Here is a 16,347-nt window from a genome sequence, read left to right as displayed (position 1 = left end):
GTCGTACATGGAGACCCGACAGATGATATGAGCCGCTGTATTCTGAAGAGCCTGTAATCTTTTTAAGATTGCTTTGGTGATGCCGGCGTAGGCAGTATTACAGTAATCGTAACGTGTGCTGATGAAGGCATATGATAGGCAACAAAGAGATTTTTGATCAATTATGTTTCTAACAGATCTGAGCTGACGCAGAAAGAAAAAAGCTTGTTTTCATGACAAAGGATATCTGAGTGCTAAAAGAAAGTGCAGCATCAATAATGATCCCTAAATACTTAAACGAAGACACTGTGATGATTTGTCTATAAAAAAGAATTGGATTCAAGGAAGGTGGCGTTAGAAGGCCTGAGATCCATATGGCCACAGTCTTGTCTGGATTTAGAATAAGGCTGTGCTCCCTGAGCCTCTTGCAACTTTCAGAAGATAGTTTTGGATCGGTCGCACTTAAGAAGGTGGATATACAGAGTGCTGCTCAATTGTGACACCATTCAATGGAGCTAGGGGCTCCAAGACTCATGCCTTGGCGCCCCCAGGTAGAGAGGCTCGGACACTAGACTTGTTTGGGAGGAAAGCTTTTCAGTCCTCAATGCTCATTGCCTGCATCCAGTCCTACCAGCTCTACATGAGCCTTTATTTGCAGTCTTTGGTCCACAGTACACTGTCTTGCTGCTTAGGAAAGATTGGTGGATGTTCCTCGCCGAGGTGACAATCTCTTTGTAGATAAGGTAGAAGCGGTTGCAGATCTCATAAGAATATAGGAATGGTCTGACCCAGTATGGGTAAGTGGTCTTAATATTGAACCACACCATCTAGTGATCACTGGATGCCAAATGATCACCTACTATAACATCAGAAGCACTCTCCCCATTAGTAAGCACTAAGTCCAGTATGGCCCTGTCCTTTGTGGGTTCCATTACCTACTGCTGGAATAGTTTTTCCCCTGTAGAGAATCAGCTGCCCTATAGGTTAAAAGTAGCAGTGGTCTTCTTTTGTGTAAGGTCTAATCCTCAGATGTGATTATCTGTGGTTATTGCAGCAAGACAATGATCCATAACACAAAAGCAAGTCTACATCTGAATGACTGAGGAGAAACAAAATAAACATTTTGGAGTGGCCTAGTCAATGTCCTGTTTTGAACCCAATAGAGATGTTGTGGCAGGATCTGAAATGAGCAGTTTGTGCATGAAAACCTATGAATGGGTGTGAATTAAAGCAGTTCTGTAAAAAAAAGAGTGGGCTCAGATTCCTCAACAGAGATGTGAAAGACTTGATATCAAATTATAGGAAGTATGTGGTTACAATTATTTCTGCTAAAAGTGGCGCAACCAGTTATTTAGTTTAGGAGACAGTTACTTTTTCCCATGGATGATATGGGTTTTGGATAACTTTGTTCCTTTAAATAAATTAAGTACCATATATTTTTATCTATAAGTCAATCTCGTGTTATGTGTCAAGGGCAGTTTTAGGACTAAAAATGGTAAAAAATGCTATGACCTGTGTATAATTCGAGGCTGGGTCCCTCATTGCTTCCTCTCACTCCTTCCTTTCCACTTCCAGTGTCAACATTGCTCGCTCTCCCATGCCTTTCCCATAGCCCGTAGTTTCACAAATTTCAACAGGGTCAGAACAGTCTTAAAGCCAGAAGAAAACAGCTATAAGGGCAGGCTTATATGGTCTGTGCCAGAGCCGGTGGTGGGAGGCGGGACTGGTGGTTGGGAGGTGGGGATGGTGCTGGGCAGACTTATACGGTTTGTGCCAGAGCCGGTGGTGGGAGGCGAGACTGGTGGTTGGGAGGCGGGGATAGTGCTGGGCAGACTTATACGGTCTGTGCCCTGAAAAGGACAGGTACAAATCAAGGTAAGGTATACACAAAAAGTAGCACATATGAGTTTATCTTGTTGGGCAGACTGGATGGACCGTGCAGGTCTTTTTCTGCCGTCATCTACTATGTTACTATCATCAGACTTCAGTATGTGAAAATGTCACCTTTCCTTTTGAAATGGAGGTAAACAAGAAATCCTAGAGCAAGATAAGAAAAAAATCCCCCAAAGCAATAGTTTCCCCATTAATATAAAATTAGAATTTAAATAAATCAGGCACAGCACTTGTTGCAAAAAACCCCAAAACAAAACTTCTTCAATCTACAATGTCTACCTCCTAATTGACTTGAGAGCCTATACATCAAAGATCAGCCCTGGCATGGGTGAGTGATGGGATAGGAGGGAGAGAATTAAACCAAGGGTAGCCAATGCAATTTTGGGTGGGCCTGGACCCAAGGTGGGTGGGCAGAAGAAGAACACCTTGTCCCACAAGTGATTTAGTCTTTCCCTCTCTTGCCTGCATGCCATACGGTCTCTCAAACATCCTTCCTCCCCCGCATACCTTTTAAATAGCAGATTTTCACTGGCAGCGAGCAGCAATTAATACATACTGTTCATGTTGGCCCCACAGCCTTCTTTCTGATGATGCAACTTCCTGTTTCCACATAGGTGGGTATATTTCAGAGGGAAGGCTGTGGGGTCGGTGCGAGCAGTATGTATCAGTCGCTGCAGGCGAAGGTCTGCTATTCATAAGGTATGCAGGAGGGACAGTTGTTGGGAGTTTTCGGCTGGTGGGGATTGGGGATCTCTGTCAGCCACATCATAGGTGTGCTGCTACTGAGTGGGCCTAAGCCCAAAGTGGGTGGGCCTAGGCCCACCCTGGCCCACCCTTGGCTACGCCACTGAATTAAACACTAAACAGAGGCTTCTCTAAACTGATGTTATGCCAAGCTCTAAAATGCAACCTAAACTACTAAATTAGACCCTAAAGCACTATTTATATAAAACACTAACAGAGACTTAAAAGGCTACACTATTGTCTAAATTGACTTTGCTAAATAAGTAGAGTAATTTAACAAAACAAGACAATGAAATTACCTTTTCCCAAGTTTGAATGCAATTTCCTGCAGGTAAGATACACCAATGAAGTTTTTCTCCATTTGCAAGTCCTCTCTCAGCACCTCTTCATTACTATTGTTATTCTGTTAAATTTTAAGTTTTACCTGCTATTTGCTGCCATGGGTGAATCTCTTCATAAAGGCAGTTAATGAATCCCAATTAATGAATTAGTAAGTAAATAAAAATAGTGGCTTTCCAAAATAACCATTTACACAGGTATGCAGGCTATACAGGTAAGTGCCAGTATTTCCATGTGTAGATAGATGCCTTTAAAATGATATCAGGTATTTTTCATATGAAGCATATATATGTCTCTCCATATGTGATCATATCAAGTGCCACATTTGCTGGGAGAATAGTTAAAGCAGAATACAAGCATTTTGAAATGTATAAACACATTTTTATTTTTATAAATCCTAAATAGAATAGTTAAGAAATGCTTTTGGTTTTATATTTCTACAGACAGTTGGCAACACTTATGGCAACTTTACACTGGCCACAATGTTCCCCAGAAGAGAATTTACTGAGGATGACTACAGGAAGACATTACAAACCTTAGAGCTTGCACCAAGTGCATCAGTAGTACTATTGCCAGTAAGTATATATGGTTTTCTATTTCATTTATAAACGATGTTAGGCACTGAGCTTTAATATTTAATGTGAACAATGACAGTATAGCTTGGAAGTGAATATTAGTACTTTCTTGTTGTCTAGAACATTTTACTTTGTAAAATATAAGCTGTGTTTTCTAACGTGAGACTTAAAGTGGTGATTAAGGTAGTGATTTGAAAACTGTGTAAAATTAAAATGTTTCTTCTGCAGAAACCCAGTTCAGCAATCTTACAATACTGCCTTGGGAAGTTTAGCTTAGATACAACACAGATCAGTCATACTCATATTATTGAAGTACCAAATTCCCCATTCTCTGAGGACAAGTAAGCCATAGGCTTCTCACAAGTGGGTGGCATCCCCGATGAAGCCCCAGTGCGGATGCTTCCTGGCGTTCCCATTATCTTAAGCTTAAAGTGCCTTTCCACCTGCTCGCGTCGCGCAGGTCTCTTGGTTTCAATTTCTCCGCGGAGCTGACTAGAAGTGTCTTTCATCACAGTAGCGAGTTTTTTTTTTTTTTACTTTATTTTTATTGCCTTAGTAAATAACTGGAACATCCACACAATGTAAACAATTGAGTACAAAACCCACTCAAGTCATCCACCTCCCGCAATCCCCGCTCCTCCCCAGATAGAACCAGACCTAATGGCCCAGGAAGTTCAGATCTCTGTAGTCACAATCCCAAAGTGCCAGGTTTTGGTTTCTGTGTTCTAAGGACTGTCAAACCTTACAGTAGTAGAACATGTTTAAATGTCTGATACCTTCTCAAAGTGGACAAAGAAGTGGATTGTTTCCAGGCTGCTACTGTTATTTTGTGTGCAGTGTACACTGAGCAGCGCAATATGATACACTTTTCCAAGTCCAAAGCCCACAAGTCTGGTGTATAGTTTAGGAGAGACAATTCTTTAGTACAAGATAGATGCACTCCTGCAATACTCATAAATTCCCCTCTGTCCCGAATCAACCAGACTTTCTGCAAAATTCTCTTTACATTGTCCATGGTTTGTCACCTGATCTGAGTGTATAATCCCCGGCAACCAGGGCGCTAGTCTATTGGCTAATCGTTTCACCAAAATCTTCAAGTCCACATTGATCAAAGATATGGGGCAGTAGGACCCACAAACAGGTTTACACAGGATCATTATACTCACTGTATTACCGTGAGGGGCAATAACCCTCCTCCCCTAATCATGCAAAACCATATATTATATTGTGAGCACTGGGGCTAGACGGGTCTTATACATCTTGTAGAACACAGAGAAGCGATTTGCCCACGGGTAAGCCTTTAATAACACCCAGAATTTCCTGGGGTAAGATATCATGATCTATTGCTAATGGAGCTGTTCCAGAGATAGATGGCATCTCCATCACAGCTAAATAAGAGTGGATGTCTTCGTCCTTAATGGAGGAGTCAGAAGTATAGAGTTGTTATAAAAGTCCAAGAACCTGTTCTGATTTTGCTGTTCTTTATAAACCACTCTCCCTTAGTATCCCTGATTTTAAGAATCTGTGCTTGGACCTGACGCTTACAGAGCTTCCTTGCTAATAGCCTACCTGATTTATTACTGTGTTCGTAATATTCTGTCTGAGTTTTCGCAATTGAAATTCTACATCAACAAGGTGGAGTTACTGTAACTCCATCTTAAGAGCCGGAACGGAAGCAGAGGGCGATCTCTCAGGTAGGCTTTTGTGGGCTTCAGCCAGGGTCCAAACCTGATGGAGAAGGCCATCTTTATAAAAGAGAAGTGCAAAAAAAGGATGTCGCCATCTGTACTGGATCCCCAACTCATGCAGCCTCATATTAAAGGGCTGCACATCCACTCGCCGCTTAAGGGTAGCCAATGCAAGATCCTGGTAGATTTCCACGGTATAAGAATCCCATTGAAAATTGTTGGCCAGGTGAGCTGCCTTTAAGATACGCTCACAAAAGTATGCAATAATGTCCTTGGGGAGGTAGTTCCTTGGAGTCCCCAAAACCCGGTGGACTCGTTCCAGCAGGATAGTGCTTGGATCCACCCTCCCCTCCCTCTCCACCAACAAGGAACTGGCCAACTGTTGCACTACAGTTTCAAAATCCATATAAATGGGAGTCTCTGGTAGACCACGAAAGCGGAAGTTCAGTGCTGTCTCCCATTTTCTAAATCTTCTAATTTGTCAGCAAACAGGGCGCCCAGTCAAACATTGGCAACTCAAAGAGACCCCACCGCCTCTGCATTTTCCTCAAGCCTGCCCTCTGCCTCTTCCATCCGATGGCCCAGGTTGTGGATCTCACTTCTCAGGTCAGCTTCCACTGCTGCGAGCTCTGAACAGACTGCCTTAATATCCATTTTTATTTCCTGCAGCCAATCCTTAAGTTCATCAAAAGGGTTTTGCTCTGCTGCCCCCTGCTTATCCCCTGACCCGAACAAATCCCATGGGGAAGACCCCTTGGTGTGTTCTGCTGCATGTTCTGTCGCAAGTTCCAGGCTTACTATTGCAAACTAAACCGTATTTCCCATCACGCCATTAAAAATGCAAACTGAGCCTCAGATGGTGTTAGTGCAATATATCGCTAAATATTGCCAAGGGTGGGAGCTCTCAGTTCAAGCAGCCATACTGCTTGATGATGTCACTTCCTCCCCAGTCTGTTGATTTCTTTATAAAACAAAGACCGCTTTCGTGGAAAATTGAGCCCTTGAATATTATAAGTGCCCACCTTAATAGTACTTCTAGTGGTAGAATCCATCAGTCAAAACAGAATATACATACATAATAATACCACAAACCTGACCTCCACCCAACATACAACCCCTCTATCCCATCCCCTCCCTCTAACCTCCCCCTGCTTCCCTTCTTCTTGCCACTGTCAGAAGTGGCAAAGCAACCATGAGACAGTGAACGCCCCCACTCAGCAGTGTACAAATCAAGTAACTTTTAGAAGGTACTAACCTTCGATGAAACAGAGACAAGTAAACATATTAAACATTACACAGGAAGATGTCAGTAAGATACTCCACCCCTTTGCTGGTAATGTAGCACTGGAGCATGAGAATCCTCTCTCAAGAACAGTGTATCAAAAGAATAAAATAAACCAGTGCACAAATGTACTCAGTTGATATCTTACATAAGAACATAACGTTTGTCATACTGGGACAGACTGAAGGTCCATTAAGCCCCTCATCCTGTTTCTAACAGTGGCCAATCCAGGTTATAAGTACCTGGCAATGATCCCAAAACAGTACAATACATTTTATGCTGCTTATCGTAGAAATGAGCAGCCAAGTCCATCTTAATAATGGCTTTTGGACTTTTCTTTTAGGAAGTTATCCAAACCTTTTTTAAACCCCACTAAGCTAACTGCTTTTACCACATTCTCTGGCAGCGAATTCCAGGGTCTAATTACACGTTGAGTCAGCCATACCCCTCATGCAACCAAACACTCACACCCCCTCTGCCAGACTCCCCTAATTAGGACCATGATATGCAGATCTGGGCTAAGCAGAAACAGAGTATAGGTGCAAAAATCTGCTCCACAGGGCTATGGAGCAGCGCTTATCAGGGTTAGGAGGCTGTTGATACAGCTGAATTTCAAAAGTCACCAATTTCCTCATAACCGCCAACTGTTGCTGCAGTGGAGGGGAAATAAGAGAGGATCAATTTTTTGATAAGCAAAATGACTTTGTAAAGAAAGAGACGCTGTGGAACTGACAAACCCTGGCCCAACAGGGACTCCTGCACCCACAGGAGAAGGGAGCGGTAATCTCAGTCTGTAGAACATTGGATCACCTTCTCCAACATCTGAAGTGCTGCACGCCAAATAGGAAGTCGCATTCCAAAAAAGAGTGTATCAATGTACCCACTGTGTGTTTACACTTAATGCAGATCCCATCCAACCACTACCCATATTGTGCGCCCTTCACCTGGGTAAAATATGCTCTGTGTAAGATTTTATATTGAAAGGTAGATTTATTAAAAGCATATAGAGTCGCAACTAGATCCAGAAACTGCGGTTCCGAAAAACTCTGGTCCAAGTCCATCGACTACTGCTCACAAAGGCCATTGATACCCTCTAAGCTAATGGTAATCTGCAGGACATTGTACGAATAGGATAACTTATTAAAGAGTGTCAGGTATAGTGTTAAACTGAGCTTCTAACTTCCCAAAATTGCAACAGAACCACATCCTTGTAAAGTCTGATATCCGGCACATTGAACCCCCCCCCCCCCCACCCCAAGAGTGATCCAGCGACAGTTTAGTCAGGCTAATTCGAGGCGACTTAGCACGCCAAATGAATTTGGAGATGGTAGAGCGGAATTTCAACTTGTCCCTGTGTTTCAGCCATATGGGCATGGTTTGAAGGGGGTACAATAATTTCAGTATCATGACCATTTTCACCAGGGCCACCCAGCCAAGCATGGAAGGAGGGAGATCTCGCCACTTGGTACAAAAATTAAAGATGGTGTAAAAATGGCTCTGTACGTTACATTGTCACCGGGTTGGTACTAAGGTAAATACCTAAGTTCCGCATCGGTTTTGAAGTGGGTATAGCAAGGGTCCCCATCCAAAAGAAGAATTCTGATTTTGACCCAAAGTTAACCCAAATTCACGAATCAAAGTCAGGGCGGGTTGAAGATTTTTGAGAGAAGGCTATCAACAAACAAACTAATCTTACATTCATGCCCCCTTACCCATGGTAGCTGACTGCCAAACGTTAATTACCAAGAGAAAAAGGAGTGGGGTCAGCGGGCATCTGTGTCGTACAAACAATATAGTAAAGGTCCAGACAATTCTAAATGTGATTCCTAAGTTTTGAACTCATTTATTCTAAGCTCTGTAGCAGTAACAATTTTCTTGTAGCATTACTTGCTGTGTTGTATTCTGGAGAACTATGCAGTTAATTCTTGTGGTAAAAATTGAAACAAATTCATTATTGTGGTAATTATTCTTCACATCAATGATGATTTACTGGATTAAAAAAACTTGGCTGCTGCCACTGTTGTGCTTTAGGGTAAAGACTTTGTATGCAAGTGCAGCATTGTTATCTTATTAAAGATTTTGCTGAAAATGTTTCACTGTAAATAAGAGCTAATATTTGCATTGAATTGATGTAATGTGTGTGTTTATATTAACCAGTCTATTTGTTTGCAACTAGGCAGGAAGACCTTCTATGACTGTAGTACAGTCCTCAGATGGAGGACTTTTGGCACTGTTGGGCACAATATTCTATCCCTTCTTAGCAGTTTGGAGGTTCCTTAGCAACTTTTTATTTGCCAGTCCTCATCCTACACAAACCAAAACAAGGACAACATATCGGCAAGAAAATCCTCAAACTTCGGCATCCATTGCCTCAGAACCAAAGAGGTAAACAGCTCTGACAAGTTCTGGCATTTTGTAGTAATACTCACTATAAAGGATTTGTTGGTATTGTTGAAAAAGGAAGTATTTTTGGAATGCTAAACTTTCTCTGTTAGGAACCTTTAAGTCATGAAGTCTGTCTGGTTCTCTCATTTGCAGTTTCTGCATAGACGGCTACACTTGAGTTATGAAGTTAGCAACATGCAACCTCTGCACATAAAACAACCTAACAGACAGATGTTCTGAAGTTGAATAGATACTTTATCAATATATTAGGGACTTGAAACCTTTACACCCACATTAAAAGTACTTGTGTGAAGGAAGATGTGTTTTGTAGTGCAAGATATGAGAACATAAGAATAGCTGTACTGGGTCAGACCAGTGGTCCATCTAGCCCAATATCCTGCAGGTCTTTATTTGCCTACATCTACTGTTGCTAAGAACATTTAATAGTCATGCTAATGGGTCACACATGATATACCTGTTCACAAGGAGTGTTTGTCAAGCTCTACAATTTTATCAAATTTTAAATTCCACTAAGGGATGTATCTCAGTCACTTTCATGTTCACTGACTGTGTTGAAGGTCCCTCTCCTATGTTTCTTTTTAAAATAGGCACCCAGACTCTACTGTGGGTTCGAGAAGAGGTTAAACTGATTCTTAAATAGAATAATTTCTACTGGTGTGGGAACCCTATAGAGAGATACTTCTCTTAAAGGCTCAAAGTTGAGTTCTGATCATGTGTTATCAGATGGCTTAGAAAGCATGGGGTTTATGTTGGGGGGGGGGGGGGTTAGGTGAGGGGAAGGGATTGGTGAGGCTCTGGTGTACCATAAGAAACAGGTTCATTAGGAGTTGCAAAGCTTTATTTAATCAGTGTTGGGACTGGTTGGATAGCAGTAGGGAGGGGAGGGTGGGAGGGGGAATATACTGTTGTTCACGTAAGTATAAAGAAAAGGATCTATGGACATGTTGTATTACAAAGGATTGGTATAGTATCTGGATGCACTTGACGTCATAAATTGTTATCTGAATGGTTTTCAAGTTGTACATCCTTGGTTCAATTTTTAAAAGTTTGAAAATAGGCACCCCAAATTAGCCTCTAACTGCACAGATTTACATCTGCTGTGAAGGTATAAACATATGTTCATTTTATAAAACATACAGTACTTCCTTAGTATCCATAACAGGCCAGAACCTACAGGTTATGCCTGTCGACCAGCGGATGGGGATAAAACAAAGTAGTTTTGATTCGCCCCTTAAGAGCACTGTGCAGTCTTAGAGTGCTCGGTATTTCTCTGTCTCCAGTGGATGGGATGGACATACCATGCAGCTCCTGGACTGTTTCTGAGAAGCTCCTCACCCAGTTGGAGAACTTTTGTGCTAGTAGAGCAGAGGAATTAATCACTTGAGGATTATGTGCCATAAAAAAAATATATATATATGTGTGTGTGTGTGTGACAGAGACGAGTTGAAACTGGTTTTGTTACTGATGTGTTCCTGTATCAACTGGAGAGCTTATACCAGTTGAGTAGGAGGTGACTTTAGTTTTCAGCTCTAAATATATGTACCTGGATAAGCAACATTTTATGTTTCAACTGTTTTTTATTATGAAAGAAATCAACACATCTACATCTTGTAGACATTATAAAACTAATACAAGTATTTTTCTGTTCCTCAATTATCTTGTAATAACATAATAAAACAGTATTTATCTTACACAGGGATAGTGTGTTTCATTTTCTTCCTCTGTGTGTTTCATCAATTTGTATTATCCATGAATTCAACAGAACATTACATTATTGTCAACGTCTAACATAACCAAATATTGTTCCACCTTCTTTGTCCTATATTAGTACAACAAATCAATTATTAGTTTCCACCATAGTATAATGTTTCATTCTTCCATCTTTATACCTACTATTTCCCCTTCCCACCCTCCCTGCCCTCTTATTCTTCGTGTTTCCCCCTGTAACCTATAAGAATCCCCATACTTTTCTAGTATCGCATAAAGTCCACTCATAAGGTATTAATAATCAGACTTCGCCCTTTCTGCGTCATTCTTTCCAAGTAGCATCCCCAGATTTTAAGAAATCTCGTTTTTCTTTTATCATTTCCTTTAGCCTCTTTTGCTTCCCAGACCAACAATTGATGTACCTGATTACGCCAATGCCAGAAATTTGGCGGGTTGTGTGTAGTCCAGTGTTGCATAATACATTTCCTTGCTACCAAACATAATTTGCGCTTTAGCAATACTTTATCTGCATTTAAACTCGGTTGTACCTCCTTCATATCTAATATTAGATGTAATGGATTCATATCTACTCTACTACATAACATACCTGTAAGATAATTAGTTATTTGTCTCCAATATCGTTGTATTAACACACATTTCCACATCGCATGATATATGGAGTTCTCGGCATTATGACATTTTACACAAAGAGCTGTTTCTATACCCCCTGCTTTATACAATTGAACCTGTGTAAAGTATGCCCTGTGTATCATTCTAAATGCACATTCTCTATAATCAGTTCCCCCTATCAGGCATGGAATACTTTTGATTTGTGCTATTATATCCCAGGATTGCAAGTTCTTTCCCATATCTTTTTCCCATTTCTGTTTCAACAGAGTCATCTCCTTCTCAGGAGTTAGGCTCCATAATCTCTGATATAATTGCGATATAGAAGGGGCATTTTCTGTAATTTCCTCAAAGAAGGTAATAATTTTATTACCTAACCTAATTGTAAGTGCTTCTTTATTTAAGTTTTGTATGTAATGTTTAAGCTGATAGTGTGCATAAGTATCTTGCCATCCAGGTTCCTCTTGATGAAGCAGCTGCAGCAATGGCTTAATATCCCCATTCTCTCCTAGTGTGTCTGCCAGGGTTTCCACACCTATCTTTCCCCAGTCATCAAAGATTTTGTTCTCCATTCCTGGTTGGAAGGCCGGATTTCCTCTAATACTTATTAACTCCGTTATTCTTGAGTCTCCGCCTAATAGTTTGCCTATAAATTTCCATACCTCTCTCATGGGTTTAAGTAAAATATTGTGTCTAATTCTTGGAGGAGTTTCCCCGCTCCGTAGATGCATTAGGGTAGTAAAGTGATATGGGTTAAATAATGCATCTTCTATCTCTATAGGTGTATGGTCGGAAGCATGAAATAATCTATCTCTCACCAGTCGCAATAAACATGCCATGTTATAATATTTAAGATTGGGAATTCCCAAACCCCCCTGTCTCCAACCTCCCAACATGTATTTTTGTTGTATTTTAGCTTTTTTCTTAGCCCAACAAAATCTGAGCAGCATTCGGTATAAGCGCTTTATATCTTTCTGCAACAGGGCTATTGGTAAGATCTGCAACATATATAACCATCTCGGTAATATCACCATTTTAAGAAGGTTGATCCTCCCTATGAGCGAGATTGTAAGCGTGCCCCATGATTCTAACTGCTGTTTTGTCTGTTCCAGTAATTTTTCAACATTTAAATGATATAGCTCTTTTGGTCTGGCCGGCAACTGTATACCCAAGTATACAAAAGATTTGTGTGCCTGCTTCAAAGGGAAATCTCCCCCCCATAGCTCGTGTATGTCCACATTAATTGGAAGCGCTTCTGACTTGTCTATATTCAGTTTGAAACCCGAATAATCTCCATATTCTCTGAAAATTTGTAAAAGATTCTCTAGAGTATCTTTTGGCTTCGTAATAATCATTAACAAGTCATCCGCAAATGCGGCTATCTTAAATTCTTGATTTTTAATATTTACCCCTGTTATCGCTGCACAATCATGTATGTCTCTAATTAATGGGTCTAATTGAAGTGCAAATAACAGAGGCGACAGAGGACAACCTTGTCTAGTTCCCCTATTGATCTGAATTTCCCCCGATATATTTCCATTTACCAGCACTTGTGCTCTTGGTTTATGATATAATGCTCTAATTGCCTGCACAAAGTTGCCATTAAATCCATATTTCTGTAGCACCGAGTATAGAAAGGGCCATTCCACTCTGTCGAACGCTTTTTCTGCGTCGAAGCTGATCATCACAGCTTGCTGTTTGGAATGACCCAGTCCTTCCAATGACGCCAAAATATTCCGCAAGTTTTTTGTACTTGATCGCCCTTGGACAAAACCAACCTGTGCTGGATGAATAAGGTGAGGCAATATCCCTCCTAATCGTTTGGCCAATATTTTTGCAAATAATTTTGCCTCTTGATTAATTAGGGAAATGGGTCTATACGATGTAACCAGCTGTTCATCTCGCTTTGGTTTAGGAAATACTACTATCCTAGCTAAATTCATATTATCAGATAAGGCACCCTTCTCTATCCATTCATTAAACATCTCAGTCAAGGTAGGGAGAATCGAATCCCCCATCATCTTATAAAATTCTGCTTTAAAGCCGTCTGGACCTGATGCTTTGCCTGATTTACTTTGTTTGATTGCCCATCCCACCTCGTCTTCACTCATCCTAGCATTTAGCCGCTTTCTGTCTCTACTTTGCAGCCTCGGGATGTGAACACCCTCCAAGTAAGACTCCCCCTGTAACTCGTCTTGATCTGCCCTCTTATAAAGTTCTTGATAAAAATTTTGAAAAGCCTGTCGAATTTCTTTATTAGAGTGTATGAGATTCCCATTTTTTTGTTTAATAGTTGTTATATTTCGGGAAGTAACCTTAGATGCTATAAGTCGAGCTAAATATTTGCCCCCTTTATTCCCGTGCTTGTAAAGTTGAAAGCGATAGTAGGCCTGAGATTTCACTTCTCTCTCATGTAGTTTGGTGTTTAAAGTTGCTTGTATGGTTAGAATCTCTTGTCTGATATCATTACTGGGGTTCAAACCGTATTGGCGGTTTAATTTACCTAAGAGTTGTTCTAGTCTCATTATTTCTCTGTCTCTCACTCGTTTATATTGCGTGACATAACTGATTATTTCCCCCCTCAACACCGCTTTCGCTGCTTCCCAGTAAGTGCTGGTCTCAGCCACTGAGCCTTCATTAAAATGCTTAAATTCTGCCCATTTAGCATGTAAAAACTCCCCAAATCTTGCATCTTTAATTAAGTATGTTGGAAACGTCCAGCTTTTTAGCAAGTCTTCATCCTCCCCTCCCTTCCATGTCATTCCGACCACCGAATGATCCGATATGACACAGGGATCTATGTGTACCTCAGTAATGTCTGTTATTATAGTTCGTGATACCAGCAAGTAATCAATTCTTGATGCTGACCCATGTGCTCTAGATTGGTGTGTGTATGCTTTCTCCATAGGATGCAAGGTGCGCCAGACATCTATTAAATCTAATATTTCACATAAATCCGGTAGACCCCTAGTATCTATTTTTCTTATCTCCTTTGGCGGATGCGATCTGTCCATATTCGGATCCCAAGTCATATTGAAATCTCCTCCCATCACTATAGGCAAGTTTTCCAATTGAGTGATTTGGGATAGCAATTTCTTATAGAATTTTAAATCTAACACATTAGGAGCATATATATTTCCCAATATTATAGTTTTTTTATTAATAGTTACTATGCTTAGTACAAATCTACCCTCTGGGTCTGAAATAGTTTTATGTATCTTAATTGCTAGCCCTTTCCGAAAAAGTATGGCTACTCCCCCTTTCCGGCCCATTGCCGCAGCTGCCACACAATCTGCCACCCACCATTTGGCTAATTTGGCATGTTCCACTGTTGACAAATGTGTTTCTTGGAGCAGTGCAATATCTGCTTTTATATGTTTAAGATGACGCAGTATTTTTGATCTCTTAATGGGGGAATGTATTCCCCCCACATTCCAGGATGCTACCTTAAGTAGTTATCGTTCATATATCGATTTTCCATCCTCTGATTACCTTTTACTATCAAGAGTAGCCAGCCCAGCCTCCAGCCACTCCTGCTCATACCCCATGTTCTCATCTTCATATTTATTTGCGTCTGTAGGTTACATTGAGTTACTCCCTTCCCCCTCCCCCCCTTGCATTGTCCTGTAGTTATCTGTTCCCTACCCTCCCCCCTCTCCCCATTCCCCCCCAATAGCCCTCTCCTTCCCGTAGGAAGCAGGTCACTGTCAACGCTCCTCCTCCCATTATTTGTATCCGTCCCTTCTCTACTCGTTCTTCCGTTAATGATACATGTATGTGTGAGTAAGTATTACCTTTTTAACATTCAGTCCCCCAACACATTTAACTTTTGGATTTGCCATTCTCTACAATTATTAAGCAAAAGCAGTATTATTAGTCTTGAGTGATCTTATGGTTGTCAGATTCTTTCAAACTAAAATTGTAATACTTTCAAATCCAATTTAACTGATTTCAGGCCCTGCGACTTACATTACCGGCAATATCAACTTGCTATCAACAAAAGTAATATCTTAACATTATTATACTATATCTATTATAACATACTTTCATGATTGTGTGAGTATGTATTACCTCTTTATCATTCAGTCCCCCAACACATTTGACTTTTAGACTTGCCAGTCTCTACAATTGTTAAGCAAGAGCAGTATTATTAGTCATATGAACTCTTAGTGTTGTCAGATTTTTTCAAACTAAGATTGTAATACTTTCAAATCGAATTTAACTGATTTCAGGCCCTGCATCTTACATTGCCTGCAGTATCAAATAACTAACAACAAAAGTAAGATCTTAACATCCTTATATTATATCTATTATAGCATACTTTCCTAATATCCAAGATTCTTGGCCACTTTTCATGCTTAAATCGTCCTTTCCTGTTATCCTGTTTGTATTTCAATTGGCCCTCTAATGTTTTCAATGTCCATTATGTCCACCTTAAATCCAACTTGTGTCGCTTTTCAATTTATCCTTTAATAATCTCTTTCATGGATCATCTGCCCCAACATCCTCTTATTATAATTTTTCACTTTTCACGCCATTGTACATTATCTCAAGCATTTAGTGAAGTCAGTTGGAAAATGTCTTTTTTCAGCGATGTAATCCTTCACTCTTAAGTTTCCGGCCTCTCTTCCATCTGTTGCACAAATATTTTTGCTTCTTCCATAGTGGTAAACAACTTCGTGCCCGAAGAATGAATGATTCTCAACTTCGCGGGGTATAATAGCGCAAACTTGATCTTTTTATTCACCAATGCTGAGCATATCGATGAAAACTTTTTTCTTTGCGCCGCCACCGCCGGTGAATAATCTTGAAAACAAAGAACTTTGCGATTTCCACTGTATAGTTCTTTGCCGTTGCGTAGAGCTTGCAAAATGGCGTTTTTATGATTGAAATTGAGGATTTTGCAGATGACTACACGTGGTCTTCCCTCCGCCGCGTTCTTCGGCCCTAGTCGATGTGCACGCTCGATTCTTAGCGGCCCCAACATCTCAGGTAACTCCAGTTCTGCTGTGAACCACGTTTCAAGATATTTACTGAGTTCACGATCTCCTTGCCCTTCAGTTAGTCCCACAATTCGGAGATTGTTCCTCCTCGACCTATTTTCTAG

At 40.7% G+C, this 16,347-nt stretch overlaps 1 protein-coding gene across 2 annotated transcripts in view; it reads left to right on the top strand.

Annotated features, from left to right (window-relative positions):
- Window positions 1-16,347, top strand: part of UBXN4 (UBX domain protein 4) — a 92,880-nt gene that overhangs the window by 64,874 nt on the left and 11,659 nt on the right. For both annotated transcript variants that reach the window (XM_030210902.1, XM_030210903.1), the window contains exons 11-12: window positions 3,399-3,530; window positions 8,677-8,885. In XM_030210902.1, coding sequence (XP_030066762.1) covers window positions 3,399-3,530; window positions 8,677-8,885 — 341 coding nt within the window. The remainder of the gene's footprint in view (window positions 1-3,398; window positions 3,531-8,676; window positions 8,886-16,347) is intronic.

This window comes from Microcaecilia unicolor, chromosome 7 (assembly GCF_901765095.1).
Source record: "Microcaecilia unicolor chromosome 7, aMicUni1.1, whole genome shotgun sequence".
In the NCBI taxonomy this organism is placed as follows: Eukaryota; Metazoa; Chordata; class Amphibia; order Gymnophiona; family Siphonopidae; genus Microcaecilia; species Microcaecilia unicolor.
Note: the sequence above shows the minus strand (reverse complement) of the source record. Positions and strands in the feature narration are given on the sequence as shown.